The sequence below is a fragment of the Panthera uncia genome, chromosome D2 (genome assembly GCF_023721935.1).
Source record: "Panthera uncia isolate 11264 chromosome D2, Puncia_PCG_1.0, whole genome shotgun sequence".
Taxonomy (NCBI): Eukaryota; Metazoa; Chordata; class Mammalia; order Carnivora; family Felidae; genus Panthera; species Panthera uncia.
In genome coordinates this window covers 60,331,986-60,349,547 of record NC_064818.1, presented here as the reverse complement: position 1 = coordinate 60,349,547, position 17,562 = coordinate 60,331,986, and the positions used below count along the sequence as shown (strand labels likewise).

Sequence of the window (17,562 nt, the reverse complement as noted above, 5' to 3'; positions counted from 1 at the left end):
AAACCAAATAGGAGGACACTTAGTCACCTAACTTTGAGGTGTTATCAGTCTGGTCTTAAGTGGTGACAATGGGAATAAAAAAGGTAGTGAAATTAAGTTGATGGAAAGAAAAGAATGAGGAATTGAAAACTTGAGAAGGCAGCTGTTGAAACAACAGAGTATCCAAGTGGAAATGTCCTATGGGCAGGAAGAAATCTAGATTGAAGTCCAGTTCTCACCAGAGATGATTTAGAGATTTTCAGCAGAAACTATGATAAAACCCTTAGAAGCATGTGAGCTTACATTTCTATAGGAAGGCCTTAAGGGCCTTAAGCCACGATGTCAAATCAGAGAAGGTGATCCAATGAGACATGAGAGCATTTGGTAAAATGAAAGCATGTTTTACTTGTATTTGTGAAGGAAAATATCAGACATCTCTTCATGGCTGACTCCTGCCCCCATCAGAGCCCATAATCACAGGCCTCAGGGCTGTTCTGCAAGTAGAGATCTAAGAAACCTCGAAAGGCCTTCGCCTCAATGAGGAGGGAGGACACTGCAGGATCTTCCCTCATGGCTGCCATCCAGAGCTTAAGTTTTGGAGTGTGATCTACACACCTGTGGGAAGGGAAAAGAATGAACGTGTGAGCTAGATGAACTAGGAAGGCATTGCAAAGTCTCCTGTACCATTATCACTCTACAGTTTCCTTTTGTTTTCCTCTAATCTTTTAAAATATTTATTTACAATGCACATAATCAGAATATTAGATTTGGAAGATATTTTAGAGGTCTTTGTATTGTGGAAGAGGAATCCTAGAGTCAAGTGACTTGCTCAGCACAAGAATGCATCCAGGCAGACTGATAACTTTGTTAAAATGAGAACATGAAAGACAGCCATGGATGTTATATAGTTATTATCTATAGCCAGACTGACTAAAAGTAACCCGGAATAGCTCTAAGAATTGGGAGTAAGCCAAGGTGGCTGCCTAACTTCAAAACATGGAGTTTGGAAACTAGTGTAGGGATCCTGCTGGAAAATGGGAAGGAGCATTGGTCATATAATCCCACATGATAAAGCTTATAAAAATGCACTTACTTACGGATTTTTAGCCAGAAGGGAAGGAGTAAATTATTTTTAAAACATTTTGTTACATGTTGCAGTACTCTCTGCCCACCCCTGCACCGCACACTCCAGGAATGGAGAAGGGGGGTGAGTATATGCCCTGGATAGTCCAAGACTCTCCTCCTGTCTGCTTGTGCCCATTCATACCAGTTGTATGAAACAGTTTCATTTTTGTTCAGGAAAAAAGGTCAACATATAATATGCCAGTCATCATTATCCTAAATTATGTACAAAATACTCAAATGTCTTACTCATTTAACTCCAGAACTTCGAGCCGTTCAAACCAGGGCCAGATGAGGTAATCAATCATAGAAAGAGAATTGCCACCAAAGAAGGTTGTCTTCTTATTGGTCAGAACCTGAATGTTAAACAGCATGAGAGTACTGCTTAAGTGTGCCTTTCGTAAGATTCATCATCAGATATTGTGAAGACCAGGTAAGTAGAGGAAGTGAGAGAAGTAGCTTTTATGCCGACATATTCAAGTTGGCTTTTTGTTTGAACTTTAGAATCTCCTGGTTTGGGATGAAGCAAACAATCAACAAAATAAACTGGAAAGTAGAGAAAAATAAAACAAGCCACAGACTACAAGATGTTTGTAATACACACACCCAACAGAGGACTGGCATTCAGAATATAGAGAGAAATCCAACACCCCTGGGGAATCAATAAGAAAAAAAGGCAAACAACTCATTAGAAATTTGGGCCAGACTTGAACTTCATAAAAGAGGATATCTCTATGGCCAAAAACCATTGGAAAAGATATTCAACTGCATTAGTCATCAGGGAAATGCAAATTAGGGCCAGAATGTAATACTACCACACATCCATCAGAATGGCTAAAATGAACAAGACAAAGTTAGCAAGCATGCGGAACCACTGCTGGCAGGAGCACAAACTGGCACAACCATGTTTTCACAGTATGTACTAAAGCTGCCTGAATGTTCATACACTCCAACCCCGTGATTCTCCTCTTTGGAAATGTGAACATTTGTTCACCAAAAGATAGATACGAGAATGTTAATTGCAGCACTATTTGTAATAGCCCCAAGATAGAATTGTTCACTGTCCATCAGTAGTAAAATGGATAAACAAACTGCTGTAGTCATAGGTTGAAACACTATACAAAGAACAGGAATGAACTATACACAACATAGATGAATCTCACAAACCTAATGTATGAAAGAAGCCAGACCCCGAAGAGTACATATCATAGGATTCCATATGTATAAAGAGCAAAAACAGCCAAAACTAATACTGTTTCTTGTTATGGGTGCTAATTCCATGACTATGTTTACTTTGTAAAAATTCATCAAGCTGTACTGATGCTTTGGGTACTTCTCTGCATGTAATACTTCAATTAAAATTTTACCTAAAATATGCTGGAAATAACTGGATTAACTATTTTTTTAAAGGTGTTTTTTTTTTTTTTTACATTTATTTATTTTTGAGAAACAGTGAGACAAAGCATGAGCAGGGGAGGGGCAGAGAGAGAAGGAGACACAGAATCGGAAGCAGGCTCCAGGCTCTGAGCAAGCGGTCAGCACAGAGCCTGATGCGGGGCTCCACAAACTGTGAGATCATGACCTGAGCTTAAGTCGGATGCTCAACCGACTGAGCCACCCAGGCGCCCCTGGATTAACTATTAAACTGATGTCAAAATTATTTGAAAGCCAAAACAAGTCGTATGTTCCTGAAATTCAAGAACATGCCTTGGTATTAATGGTTTTGCCAAAGTAAAGAAACTGAGAATATTATCTGCCTAATAAACCAACTTACCGTTTCTAAAACTTCTGCAATTTTCCTCAGGGCCCATATAACAGTCTGCATTATAGATTGATGGCATATATCAACCATGTACTACCAAACTAAATATCTGAAGAGTATAGACAATGTCTTACTTTCTACCTCCCATACTTTCCAGCAGAGTACCTTGTAGTTATTAGGCACTCAGAATTGTACAATGAATCGATGTTAACTGGGTCTGTCCTTAAACTATAGTGTCTTGTTATTATATTCTGCATAAATAAAATTTAGTATGACAGTTTAAGTCAGAAGGAAATAACCCTCTCAGCAACCTAAAGCATGGAAATGATACTACTCACTTTGAAGCATGAGTTCTTAATCTGGAGTCTGAACTTAGATGAGAAAAAAGTACATACCTTCTCCCAACTCCACTAACCCCACAGTTATCAGGTATTTCCATTATGAAATAAACCACAGTAGAGTTAATCTTACATATTTTAATTTAAGCATTTAAAAACATGGGCTTTACCAGGTTGCCAAACACAAAAGTCTTAATCTTCAAAGAAACAACATCCCACATGCATTCTCTGACCATAATGTAATTAAATTAGAAAACAGCAAAAGATGTAGTTTAGGAAACTTACAAGTACATGATCAATAATTGGTAGGCAATGAGAAAATCATGGCAACAGCAAAAAAAAAAAAAAAAAAAAATTAGAACTGAACAATGAAAGTCCTTCACAGTAAAACATACTGGATGCAGCTACGATGTTTAGAAGTAGTGTGTTAGTCATTAATGCATTAAACAATCAAGAAAGACTGAAAATAAATGCATTGAGCTACTGAACTCCTGGGCTAGTTAGTAAAAGCAGAAACAGCCAAACCCTATCAAATGGTTTCTGAGATTAGAAATACAGGGAAAGTAACCCAACTCATTTTATCAGGTTAGAATATCCTTGATATAAAAAATAAGGACACTATGAAAACAAAATAATAGCTCAATCTCATTAATATACAACACCTTTAAGTATTCACTAGTTCTATAGTATATAGAAAAATCCATTGAAAACAAGTAATGCTAGGATGGTTTAACACCAGAAAAATCTGTCAATAACACCATATTTATCAGATTAAAGGTAAAAAATTCTATGAACATATCAATAGATGTAATATATATAGACAAAACATTCAGTAAAGTCTAACACTAATGCATGACTTTTTGTTTTTTACTTTTTGTTTTTTACAGACTAGAAACATTTTTCTTAATGAAAAAAAGTTGTGAAGAAAGTCTACAGCAAACTTCAAACTGACAAAATATAGGATACATTCCCATACAAGACAGGAACTATGTCTAGTAAAAACCCAAGGCTGAGCAAGGAAATGGTATGTTTCAAGACCAAGAGAAAGACTTGATCTAAAGGCCCAAATGGCAGCTTTGCCCCAAGGGAGGTAAAAACTCAGCCAGGCTTCTCCAAGTTTCTTTACAATTCATGGCAAACTGTGGTGGGAAATGTTTATTATGTATTATTAAGTGGAAAAAACACAGAATAATATCTATGCCCTGATTACAGTTATGTTAACCTTCCTTTCTTCCTTTCTTTTTGTTGTTTTTTTGTTTTAATATATGGATGAGGACTAGAAACAGGCATGGAAAAATGAAAACAGGTGACAAATTGTGGAAATATCAGTGCATTTCTCCCCCTTGTTAACATCAGTGCAACAAATTGTTTTAAAAGCAAGCCATGACAAAATATTTTTAGGTGTGTTGATTTCTATCTTAAATGCACCTGCTTATAGCAATCTGTTGTAACCTAAAATTCCTTAATTGATGTTATTACTAACTGTCACAAAGTGATTTGGGAAACGGGAATAGAAAGAAAGAAGAGGGCAGGAACAGTGTATCATTTACTCTGATAAAAGCTAGGAGAAGAGATTACCTCCTCTAACTTGCTGAATTCTTTACGCAATTCTTCTTTTAGGCCAGAGCCGTCTTCGTTATTTTGTCTTCTAATGAAGCTTGTTACCAAAGGGGGAACCTAGACAGAGTAATTTCTTACTGTCAGTGTGAGGCTAACTGTACCGGCCCCCTCACTGAACCCTCAGAGTCCCAGTTCAGGGTGTTTGAGAAACTTGAAAGGTGCACCCATTCCTGTGTTCACAGAGGTCAGGTATCAATCTTAGAAACAATTTTGCGGTGAAAGGTGCTGTTTGCTCAGGATTTTATAAGTTGCAAATAGTAGAACCCACTTTGGCGAGTTTGAGCCAAAAATACCTTTTAAAAAGTATTGAGTGGCCCATTGAATTATTGAGAGGCTGAAAAAAAAAAAAAAAAAGGCTGAGAACTAAGCTGGAACATTCCAAAATCATGCTCCGAGCTGACCTCATGGGAAGCACCCACTGCTGCCAGTGAGCTGAGCACTAGGTGCTGCGGTTTGTACCTTTGCCAGAAGTGGGACTCAGAGGTAACTAAAGCCCGGAATTTAATCTTGCAACCGCCACTGCTCCCGAAAGCCTGGGGCTCTGCGCCACCCTCCCACCCCCTCCCCTGCCACTCCCACCAGCAGAATCAGTGCCCTGCCCCAAGCCTGTCTCCCCACATTGCTCGTTTCTCATCTTTTTTTACCTTTAAAAAAAATTTTTTTTTAATGTTTATTTTTGAGAGAGAGCCAGAGATAGAGGCAGAGACGGAGACACAGAATCCAAAGCAGGCTCCAGGCCCTGAGCTCTCAGCACAGAGCCTGTTGGGGGGCTCGAACTCCTGAACTGTGAGATCATGACCTGAGCCCAAGTTGGAGGCTTACCTGACTGCGCCCCCCCACCATGCCTTTTTTAAAAATATGGAACGCTCTGCAAATTTGCATGTCATCCTGGTGCAGGGGATGGATGGTTCCAATTTTCATACATGCGCTGCTGAAGCAAGCGCCACATGGCTCATTTCTGAGCCCAGCTCCACCATGTGTGTTTCTGACAGGAAGAGCCTAGGTCCCAGGCATTGGCCCCAGCTGCAAAGGGAGCTGGGGAAGAGAATTTTTCTGCTTTCCACCTCGGGGAGGACATGAGAAGGGTGTTCGAAGGGGCTGACTACCTGAAGACTCACAGGCGTAGTGCCAGATGCTGTAGGGCTCCTGCTGGAGGCATTTGTGTGTTTTCTCACTGCAAGAGCTTGAAGTCCACTCGTCTCAGTTTATCAACAGGTGCTTGTAAAAATCCAGGAGAATGTCCTGATATCCTGTCCCTATCGGTACAGCTTGCCCTCTTTGGAACTGAAAGTTTGCTGGCAGCACTTCTGCACGCAGTTCCATCTGGGCATGCCTGCTTTATCTATCCCTGCCTTGCCTTAAATGTCTGCTCCATATGGTTTCCTGTATATCAAGATATCAAGTCCCTTTGCAATGCTCTTAATTTCTGCTTCCTTAAAAAATGTATTTTTTACATGCCTTTGGTTTGTTAAGCCTCCAATTATATAAACACACACACACACACACATATATATATATACACACACACACATTTATACACACACACACATCTCTAAAGCTTCAACACCTTTACTGTTAATCTCTGTGTCTCAGTTTCAAGTTCTCAAGAAAGAAGATGATTGGCTGCAGGTACAGGTGGGGGCATTTCTGGTTTGCTGAGAGCTGTGGCCAGGAGGGAGGGGGCATATGGTACCTAAGGCCACCTTTTCCCTGAATGTGAGCTGGGAAGTAATGGTGAACATCTCCAGCTTTTAGCTTATTTTCTTTCGAGACAATACAATGAATCTTTTTTTTTTTCTTTTAAGTAATCTCTACACCCAACATGGCGCTTGAACTCACAACCCTGAGGTCGAGTCTCATGCTCTACCAACTGAGCCAGTCAGATGCCTCTACAATGAATCTCGTTACTTTTTTTTTTTTTTTGAATTCTCCAACACCTTTCTTCTAATTGCCATGTTCCCTGTCTATCACTTTTGACAGCAGGTATCTGCTATTTCCCTCTCCTTCTGCTAAGCCAGACAACTCCCTCTTCCTTCCCCATTGGCTTCCCTTTGCAATGTCTCCTTACATAATACATTCTCTCTGTAAGTTCCACCTTCTAGGTATTTCTTTAACCATTTAAAGAAGACAAGATATGCCAACATATATTCTGATAAATAACAGGGGTATAGAGATAACTTGACATAGCTATACCTGTTGTCTACTATTGGGCATTTCTTTGTTAATATCAATTGTTTGAACTATCTACAACCTTGATGCTGATTAAAATAGTTCTTCTACAAGAATGTCATTTACTCAGCTAAGAACTACTGCCAACACACAGTAGATGCCCGCTGCTAGACACTGTGGCTAGAACCACAAGAGCTAACACAGTATTTACCATGTGTCAGACTCTGCTCTAGGTGTTTTATATAAACTGATTTTTATCTGCAAGAAAGGAGCAGTTATTGGGGCGCCTGGGTGGCGCAGTCGGTTGAGCGTCCGACTTCAGCCAGGTCATGATCTCGCGGGTCCGTGAGTTCGAGCCCCGCGTCAGGCTCTGGGCTGATGGCTCGGAGCCTGGAGCCTGTTTCCGATTCTGTGTCTCCCTCTCTCTCTGCCCCTCCCCCGTTCATGCTCTGTCTCTCTCTGTCCCAAAAATAAATAAAAAACGTTGAAAAAAAAATTAAAAAAAAAAAAGGAGCAGTTATTATACTCCTTTTACAAGCGATGAGCTGAGGCACAGAAGTAAATGAGTAACTTTCTCAGAGTCACACAACTAGGAAGAGGCAGAGTTGGTCACAGACCTAGGCAGTGAGCCAACAGTGATGGGAACATGGCTTCACCTTCAAGGAGCTCACAGCCCTGGTGCAACACACAGGCAAGAAGGCAGGCAGTCACTGGCCCAGAGAAGTTAGCACATGTGGGAACACAGCTGGGCACTAAGCCAGCGCGGACAAGCTTCTGGAAGGCAGCAGAACCTGAGCAGATACATGAACGAGAACTTGGAGATAACCAGGCAAAGTGAGAAGGGGGAAGATTTAAGGAGGAGGTGGCAAGTCTGGGAAAGCTAAATATTCAGCGGCTGGAATACAGTGTCCAAAGAGTAAGGAGGGCTAACATTGGAGAGGCAAACAGGAACTGGATGGTGAAAGGACTTGCAGGACATGTCAGAGCAGATAAGAGCACTGCTTTCTTTTCCTTTCCCACACTCCTGAGTCATAAATGACAACACCGATTTAGCTTAAACAACAAAGTTTGTTCAAATAAGAGCTGAGATTTCTTATACACACACACCTTAGAAAATAACTCAAAGACCATCTTTTGGCAAGCTTTCTCATAGGGGTCATCTGGCAACAGCTTCTTCCCTGGATATGCTTCATCCAGGTACTCACAAGTAATGGCAGATTCATAGATCAGTTGACCCTGACTGTTTTCCAGAACTGGCACCAGACCAAAGGGATTCTTCGTAAAGAACCACTCAGGCTTATTTTTCAGGTTGATGTTGATGATTTCATGCCTGAAAGACACACAAAAGACAATCAAGAGAGTGGAACTTTTTCTTTCTTTCTTTCTTTTTTTTTTTTTTTTTGGTACTTCTGAGTAGATCCTTACCAGCCCTACCATCCACTTAGCTGATTGGACCCCAAATTTAGGAATCAAATCAGTCTTGATTCCTTCTCCCTTGCTCCCTCTGCCTCCAGTCAAATAAATGGATGGATCATCAAGACCTGTCGGCTAGACCTCAAAATCATATCCACTTTTCAGCTATACTGCTACCATCTGGTCCAAAACATCATCTGCCAGCTGGACCACTATAGTAGTCTCCCACTGGCCACTGCTTCCACTGTGCCCTCCCTACAGTCCATTTTCCACACACAAGTAAATTGAATCAGGCCACCCTCCTGCTTGCAACCCCTTGATTGCTCCTCATTGCAATGAGCATAAACTCTAAGCCCCTCTGTGGCATGTGATCTGGCCTGTTCTTACTTGTCACACCTGTTTCCTATAACTTTCCCTCTGGTCATTACAATCTGGGCACACTGGCCTTTTTTATATTCCCTGAATTTGCCAAACATATTTTCACCTTAGAACATTAACATTTATTGTTCCTCTGCCTTCTCTGCCTGTCTTCTCAGGTCAAACACCATTCCAAGAGGCCCTCCCTGACCACCCTCTCTGAAGCTGCTGAGAGCCTCTATTAACATGATCATCTTGTTTTCCTGATGACACGTATCTGAAATTACTTTGCTCACTTATTTACCTGTTTATTATGTCACCTCCCTAGAATGTAAGCTCCTTGAAAGCGGGGATTTTGTGTATCTAATTCATATTAATAAACAAACATGTAAGTGAGTAAAATTTTAAACAGATTTAAATGCTGTGAAAATAAAAGTGGTTTCAGATAGGGTACTCAGTAAATATTTATTGAATGAATGAATAAGTGGAAAATGCTTCAAGATTGTCAATAAGATAATCCACTTTGGGGTATAAGGTATCATTGCAAATTATAGGAGGTACATAATTGAATTGTATCCATTACCTACTATAAGAGAATCAACATGATAAAATTCAATTCCTCTTGCTAAATTGAGTAGAAAGGTCCTCATTTTTAAAAAAATGTTAAGGAATGCAAAAAATCCACCCACAAAACCAAGTTTCAGATTAAATGTCCATGCATTATTGGTTTTTTTGTTTGTTTGTTTGTTTTTAAATGTTACGTGAGTAAGCTACGCTAAGCAAACCCAAAAGGAGGAAAACAAATGAAATCCAAGCTATATTCAGACTGTAATTAGATCTAACTTGTTTCTTGCCTGAGAGATTGTAGAGGAAATAAAAGAAAGGAAAGCTTCATATAATTGTTAAATCTGAGTAATCATTCAACAGAACAGGTTAGTTACTCAAAAATAATAACACACCAACACCTTTTGTTTCCTACTTCCCCATCCACCTCAGAAGTTAGAATAGTATTTAGTTTGAGGATTTAAATATGTAATCCCCCATGGAAACAGAAATGGCTACAATGAACCCTAGCATTTGTGTATCAAGAGGTTTGTGTGCGGACAGATTACTGGAACTCAGATACAAGCCATGGAAAGAAATACAAGGCCAGCTCCCTGCCAAGGAATTATCAACACTTCTGAAATTTTTATACCATGAAACAAAAGTTGTTTTATACCAACAACAACAACAACAAAATGGGTTTTTTTTTTTGTGATAAAGAACACACTTAGAACACACTTGGATTTGTCAACCTGACATTATGAGCTAACAAGTCAACACACCTGCCACGAGTTGGAAGATGCACTTTTTAGAGAAAACCACGCTTTGTCAGGTTATACCATGTGAAAATGTAGCACCTGTCCAATAAAAGTCTTCTGGGTGTGAAACTGAAAACTGATTCAGAATGTAGAAGACCTCTGTTGTTTCCTGTTACCATTCTTCACCCCCATACACACACTATTTGGGTAAAATCAGTCCAGTTTTCCTTTGGAAAACTGTCCCAGTAAATAAGGTAGGTTGTTTTCAACCTAGTGTTCCAGCGGGGCACATTAACCAGGATTTTATGCCTCCCAAGCCAGCTGTGCTTGCTCCTATCCTTTTATTTTTATTTTTAATGTTTATTAATTTTTGAGAGACAGAGACAGAGTGTGAGTGGGGAGGGGCAGAGAGAGAGAGGGAGACACAGGATCCAAAACAGGATCCAGGCACAGAGCCTGATGCGGGAATTGAACTCACTGACTGCGAATCATGACCAGAGCTGAAGTCAGACACTTGACCGACTGAGCCACCCAGGAGCCCCTATACTTTCCAATTACATAAGCATAAGATACATCTTTTTTCAATCCAATTTGAATAAGATTAGGATAAAATACAAAGTTTGGGATAGATGTTATTGAATGTTGAGCATTTTGCTATGTGTTCAGAATCAATTTCATCCAAATAAGATGCAAATTTTAGTGAAGTGATGGCTAATTCAAAAATATTTTTGGGGCGCCTGGGTGGCTCAGTTGGTTAGGCATCCCACTTCAGCTCAGGTCATGATCTCACCATTTGTCAGTTCAAGCCCCACATCGGGCTCTGTGCTGACAGCTCAGAGCCTGGAGCCTGCTTCAGATTCTGTGTCTCCCTCTCTCTCTGCCCCTCCCCTGCTCACACACTGTCTGTCTCTCTCAAAAATAAACATTAAAGAAACAATTAAAAGAAGAAACTTTTTTCCTTCAGAAAAAGAATGCATCTTACATTCTTTTAGGTAAAATTATTGTCTGCCTAATTCTCCCCCTAGAAAACTAAAATTAGTTTATAAACCTTAAGCACATGGATGGAAAATTTCTTAAGAATGGGGGCTATGTTTTAAACTTCCACACCACAGGTATCTAATGTCTGCTCAACAAATTCCAAAGATCATTGGAAGGGAGGGGATTCCAATGGATATTTGGTATCAGGAGCCAACTGACTATCGCATACTCTCTATGCATAACCCATTGGTCAAAAAAACCATGCTAATTTCAAAGAGGCTTTGCAAAAGACTAAATTTTTAGGCATAGACACTTTGACTCAACCAACAACCCAACCTATAAGAATATGTCCAGTACTGGGGCGCCTGGGTGGCGCAGTCGGTTAAGCGTCGGACTTCAGCCAGGTCACGATCTCGCGGTCCGTGAGTTCGAGCCCCGCGTCGGGCTCTGGGCTGACGGCTCGGAGCCTGGAGCCTGTTTCCGATTCTGTGTCTCCCTCTCTCTCTGCCCCTCCCCCGTTCATGCTCTGTCTCTCTCTGTCCCAAAAATAAATAAAAAACGTTGAAAAAAAAAATTAAAAAAAAAAAATATGTCCAGTACAATTAACTCAGCACTCTGCCAGGACGGTCAAGGCCTGGACTCTGTCCTGGGGTAAATTACCAACTATTAGGGAAGGGACTATATACTCAGAATAACAGCAAACAGTATTAGATATCAGACATGAATGTAGAAGTGGGGTGAAAGCAAAAGGGCAGTGGACCAAGAATCAGGGATCTACCAGACCCAAAAGCGCTGCTGTCAAGTGATCTCCCGTATCACCAGCTTTACCAGAGCCTCAGCTTTTCTAATCCATAAAGTGGTTAGGTTGATCTAAATGGGGAGTCCTAGACTGGTGTAATCTGTGGCATTCCCCCTACCTCTCACCCTGGGAAGTGGGTTCATAATTTGCTCTGTCCCCCCAAAAGTCTGAGAATAGTTTATTTTGCAGGAAAGGAAGCCCTGGGGCCCAATCCGAGGTTCCCCCCCGGCCGCCCCGCAGCAGCTGGTTCCCGGGCGGCTGGGGGAACGGCCCCTGCCTGGGTCCTCACCCAATTCCCTTGGCCTTCAGGACCAGGAGCGTCCTCTGGGCGAACGGGCAGAACCTCATGCTGTAGACGCGGATCAGGCCCTGGGGGACCGGCCCCGGGGGCGCGCTTCCTGCGGGGGAGACGCGGCAGTGGTCACGGCCCCGAGAGCGGCCGGGACTCCCATCCTCCCGCCACCCCCGGGCCAGGCCGCGGAGAGGTCCCGCGCGCTGCGGCCCCGGCCCGATCCCCCCGTGTGGGGGACCCCCCGGGTGGCTCCGGAACAGCCACACCGGACACGCGGCAGGGGGTGGCCGAGATTCCCCCCTCCTCCCGCGGCCGGCCGGCCTCACCCTTCGCTAGGCTCCTGGCTGACCCTCCGGACATCGCGGCGCAGGGCAGGCCCAGCTCGCGACCCAGGGTGTGCAGGCGGTTCAGGAAGTACGTCGCCCCTCCCTCGGTCCTTGCTCCCTTCTCTTCTCCTCTCAGAAGTGCCTGCCGGGGGCGGCCGCCAGCTGGGCGGGGGCTGTGCTCTCCGGGCCCCGCGTGGCCCCGGGCGCTTAATGAAAGCGGGCTTGAGGCGTCCAGAATCCCCTTCCCACTCTCTGCAAGCGGGAACGCGCCGCCCCTGCGGCCAAGAGCCTGCAGGGAAATGGCAGCCGGAGACCCACCCAACGCGCCCACCTAGGCCTGGCCTTCCCGGTTTTGCAGAGCTAGCGCTAAAACACCGCAGCTGCTGGTCGTGCCCGAGTGTACTCGCTGGCCAAGAGAGGTACCCACGTCCAGAGCCACAGAAGAAGCTGGACACCCTCAGAGACATCCCCCCATCCAGAAGGATGGTGGTCTCCAGGCCGGCCTCCACGTATGTCCACGCCTAACCCTGACCTGACCTCCCACACCCCACACCTGGGCGAGGAGGCGCACCCGCTGCTCTCAGGTGACATGTGTCTGGGTGCAGATCCCCTTCTGTCCCCAAACTCCCCTGACTTGAGGGCTTGTGGGCCCCAGCCTCGAGCTTGCTCACAGTTCTGGGATGTATTCTGTAAAGATACCTGTCCACTGCCGGTGTCAGGTCGCCCAGCCGTCTGTGCAGCCTTTTCCTTTCCTTGTCGGTACTTAATACAACTACTATTGCATAGCTTAATATGGCTACTGGGAGGGCCATTGTTCTTACTGTCACCTGTAGGACACATCCTTTTAATTTTAACCCAAAGGGAACAGCACAAATGTGGATAATACTAACCTCAGAATGCTGGTGCTGCTTTAAAAAACCTATTAAAGGTTTGGATTTTTTTTTAAGTTTATTTATTTTGAGAGTGAGAGGGATAAGCTGGGGAGGGGCAGAGAGAGGAAGGGAGAGAGAGAATCCCAAGCAGGCTCAGCACAGAGCCTTTCGTAGGCTCCATCCCTCCAAAGGGGCCATCAGAAAGGTGAGAACATGACCTGAGCTGAAATCAAGAGTCGGATGCTTAAAGACTGAGCCACCCAGGCGCCGCAAACGTTTGGATTTTGAAGCTGAGTAGAGGCACAGGCTCAGAGTCCCGCAAGTGAGCTGCGTAAATTTAGACTTGTAGATCTATGACAAATGTCTGTCTAGAGCCACTGCTGAAAGTCCCTTAAAGAGGCAGAAAAGCAGAGGCTCCAGGGCACATGGTACAGACTCTAGAAAGGGGTCAGTGTTTTGTTTGTCTGCCTAGATTTGCAAGCTGGTAATTCCTGTGCCATTTATTTGCTCCAGGCCTTGGTGTCTGCTTTTATTTTGATTAGCTCTATTATGGGAGAGGCAGAGAGTGAGGTGATAAGCACACCAATCTTGCAGCCTTTCCTGCCTGGGTTTGATGCCCACTCCACCCCTTTATTAGTTTTCAAGGGTTAGGTTATCAAAGTACCACGGACTACATGGCTTAAACCACAGAAGTTTAGGGCCGCCTGGGTGGCTCAGTCAGCTAAGCCGCCAACTTCAGCTCAGGTCATGATCTCACGGTGCGTGAATTCTGTGCTGACAGTGCAGAGCCTGGAGCCCGCTTCCCGTTCTGTGTCTCCCTCTCTCTCTCTCTGCCCCTCCCCTGCTCTCTCTTTCTCTCTCAAAAATAAATAAACATTTAAAAAAAATTTTTTTAAGGAAGTTTATTTTCACAGTTCTGGAGGCCAGAAGTCTGAGATCAAAATGTCAGCTGACTTGGTTCCTTCTGAAGACTATAAGGGAGAATCTATTTCATGCCTCTCCTCTAGCTTCCGGATGGTTTTGCTGGCAATTTTTGGTATCCTTGGCTTGTAGAAGCATCTGTTCCATCTCTGCCTTCACCTTCCCATGGCCTCCTCCTTGTGTGCATATCTGTGTCCAAATTTCCCCTCTTTATAAGGACACTAGTCATACTGGATTAGGGTACCCTACTCTAATATGGCCTCATCTTAATTGAACTAATTACAGCTGTAATGGACCTATTTCCAAATAAAGTCATATTCTGAGGTACTGGGGGGTGAGGTTTCAACATATGGATTTATGAATTAATAATTCAATATATGAATTTCTTATAAAACTCTATAATAACCCCTTATTAAACTGTGTGAATGTAGGCAAGATCCCTTTGTGTTTTAGTTCCCTCATCCGTAAAATGCAGTGGTGACAACTTCTTGCCTCCCTTATAGAGTTTGAAGAAGTATTACATTAGTAAATATATAGAAAACACTTAGACGAGTTCTTGGCACAGAATAAACGTTAAATAAATGCTTATTATTACAGATACTAAATGAAAAAAATTAAGGCACATTTTGTACTAACACAGGGGTCTTGCTTAGCTCTTTTTTTAGAAAACTAACTTTTTAGAAGGTCTTTTAGCACATTTATGATATAATGCAAATTAACCTTGTACATTTAAGTCTCTGATTGGCCAACCTAAAAACTTCATGACTAGTGTAACATTTTGTTGTAATGATTTGAAAGATCCAATTCAACAATAAAGTAAAAGGTTAATTGCTCAAAAGAAGAAATTGAAAAAAACATATATTGTCCCAGGAAACTACTGTACTGCTGTGCATTATAGTGGTTCCTCTCCAGGCCCTCTGTGATTGTGTTCATAATGTGACCATCTGGATACCCACTGCTGTTAGCCACAGGTGAAGGGCACAGTATTTCACATTTTTGCAGTTGTGATTGTCAGTAATTAACCTGAGGGGGCTAACTCAAACTGATTCTGCTGGTTAAAGGTCAAGAGTTGGAGGTTCCAGTGATAAGAAACAGTGTTTTGCCTTCTAAGTACCACCATATACACTCACTCACCATAACTCACAAGTGACTTACGGACCATATACACTCACTTGATACAACATTCTTTTGTGACTTGTCAGGAATGTAATTTGAATAATATTATACTTTTTAGAACACGATCAATTAAAATTAATAAGGTATTTTTATAGAGTAAGTTAGGAATATTGAAGTCACATGAAGTGTTTCACTCGTTATTATTTTAATTAATTATATTTAAAATCTCTTGAAAAATTAGGGGCCCTTATCTTCTTACAGAATTAACATTCTGTGACAGTCTATGGCAGCCTTCAACAAAGAGATTCCATGGAAAAATACCAGTGGAATGAGAATGAAAGAATTAGTAAGGCCCAGAATGAGGTCAAGTGAAAAAACAAAAAAATCATTATAATCCTTACAATAAGAAGCCATACAGGAATAAATGGCCCATAAAGAAAGGAGCTTGAATAGCAAAAAAACAAAAAAACAAAAACAAAAATGAAAAACGGGGCGTGAGGGGGGGAACAGAGACAGAGGGATAGTAAAAGTGTACCCTGAGTACAATGGATAAATAATTTGTGGTGTATTCATATGTTCATGTAATGGCCAACTATCCAACAATGAAAACTAATAAACTACAGCTACAACTATTAACATGAATGCATCTCGAAAACATAAGACTGGGTCACAAAAGCAAGTCACAAAATAATATACGTGGCATGACTAATATATTAACTTTAAAAACATGCAAAATGACACAGCATGTCAGTTATGGCACATGCATATGTGGTAAAATTGAGAAGCAAGCAACAATAATAAACAGAATTCAGGTGAGTGAATACCGCTGGATCGAGGAAGAGAAAGAAAAAGAGAAGGCACGTGACACGGTGCGGTGCTTGCAGGGCCTGGTTATATTCTGTTTCTTACGCTGGAAGGTGGCTTCTGGACAATGGAACTGAGGTAGGAAACAATGAGTTGAGAAGAAATGAGATGAAGACTGTCTTCATTTGAAAACCTTTCTATGTAATCTGAGTTATTACTCTATGCTATATATCAAAAAAAAATTTTTTTAAGAAACTGATTTTAGGGAAGAGGGAAGAGGATGGACCTAAGATGGCGGCGCCCACGTGCGCCAGGAGGAGCTACTCTTGTCGTGGAACAGAGCGGTGTGGGGGCGCTTGCGAGGCCAACTCCACACTTTCCGGGGACACCTACCGGCCTGTGGGGCCGAGGCCGCGGCCGCGGCCTACGGCAGGTGCGTGCAGGCGTCCACAGCCCCGGGAGGCCGCCTGACTAAGGACCTCTGCGCGCGCAGGAGTTCAAGGCCCTGCGGAAAAGCTTCGCTGACCCGGCCCAGAAGGGGAGGCTTTCGGGGTGGAAGAGCCAGCCCTGCACTTCCGTTTGCTGTGGACTGCCACAAGGGCAAAGGTCTAAAACATCTAAAGCTTTTAGAGCTAAAAGGACTGCAGACTTTTCTGGGCAAGTCGTGGGCAGAGGGGGATTTGGTTTTCCTGCATCCTGTGTGTAAGGTTTCTGATTAGAGTAAGAGGCAGTGAAGAGACAATACTGACCATGGCTGATCAAAAAATGAAAAAGAAACTGATTTTTAAAAGGACAGGTAAAAAATAAGAGCAAAACACAAACCTAACGACTTTTTTTTTTTTTTTTTTTTAATGTTTATTCTTGAGAGACAAAGGGCGTGAACAGGGAAAGGGCAGAGAGAGAGGGAGACAGTCTCAGAAGCGGGCCCTGTGTTGAGAGCAGAGAGCCCTATGTGGGGCTGGAACTCACCAATTGCAAGATCATGACCTGGCCGGAAGTTGGCTGCTTAACCCACTGAACCACCGAGGTGCCCCCCAACCTAACTACTCTTAAAAGGGACTGTAGGGGAGAAAATTTTGCCACCCCAAAATGTGTTTCTTTGGCATATGGCTTATGTTAGGCTGATTATTTATAAGAAACAGAAGGCTCAGGAAGAACCTTTGACCTTCTCCCTGAATACCTGAAAGAATTTGCATGAAAGACCTGTTCCAAGAAGGGAGCTATTATCATAAATAACAGCCTAAGATGAACTAGGTGTGGTAGACAGGAAGAAACACAGCAAAGTTTGTTTTTAAAATTCCTCTCTGTGTCTCATTCTTTTTGTATGGCCCCACAAACATTTGTTTAGGAAGCATTTGCTTGTTTTCATCTTGTTTTGTGGAAATTGTCTCCT

At 42.6% G+C, this 17,562-nt stretch overlaps 1 protein-coding gene, 1 long non-coding RNA gene and 1 pseudogene across 4 annotated transcripts; 1 reads left to right on the top strand and 2 right to left on the bottom strand.

Annotated features, from left to right (window-relative positions):
• Positions 1–359: 359 nt before the first annotated feature.
• On the bottom strand, positions 360–12,994 carry GSTO1 (glutathione S-transferase omega 1). Of its 3 annotated transcripts, XM_049645705.1 has the most exons (6): positions 12,457–12,561; positions 12,128–12,236; positions 8,098–8,320; positions 4,780–4,878; positions 1,351–1,457; positions 360–594 (listed from the first exon to the last, which is right to left on the bottom strand). In XM_049645705.1, exons 1-6 carry the CDS (start codon positions 12,488–12,490, stop codon positions 441–443), a joined length of 726 nt encoding a protein of 241 aa, XP_049501662.1. In that variant the 5' UTR covers positions 12,491–12,561; the 3' UTR covers positions 360–440. The 3 variants fall into 3 exon arrangements, with proteins under 3 accessions (XP_049501662.1, XP_049501660.1, XP_049501661.1); XM_049645703.1 differs by lacking the exon at positions 12,128–12,236 and having other exon boundaries at positions 12,457–12,938; XM_049645704.1 differs by lacking the exons at positions 1,351–1,457; positions 12,128–12,236 and having other exon boundaries at positions 501–594; positions 12,457–12,994.
• Positions 1,445–4,427, top strand: LOC125932945 (uncharacterized). The gene is made up of 2 exons (XR_007460799.1): positions 1,445–1,534; positions 4,089–4,427. It is a non-coding gene; the product is annotated as an uncharacterized LOC125932945 (long non-coding RNA).
• Positions 5,674–5,765, bottom strand: LOC125933571 (uncharacterized; annotated as a pseudogene).
• Positions 12,995–17,562: the final 4,568 nt, after the last annotated feature.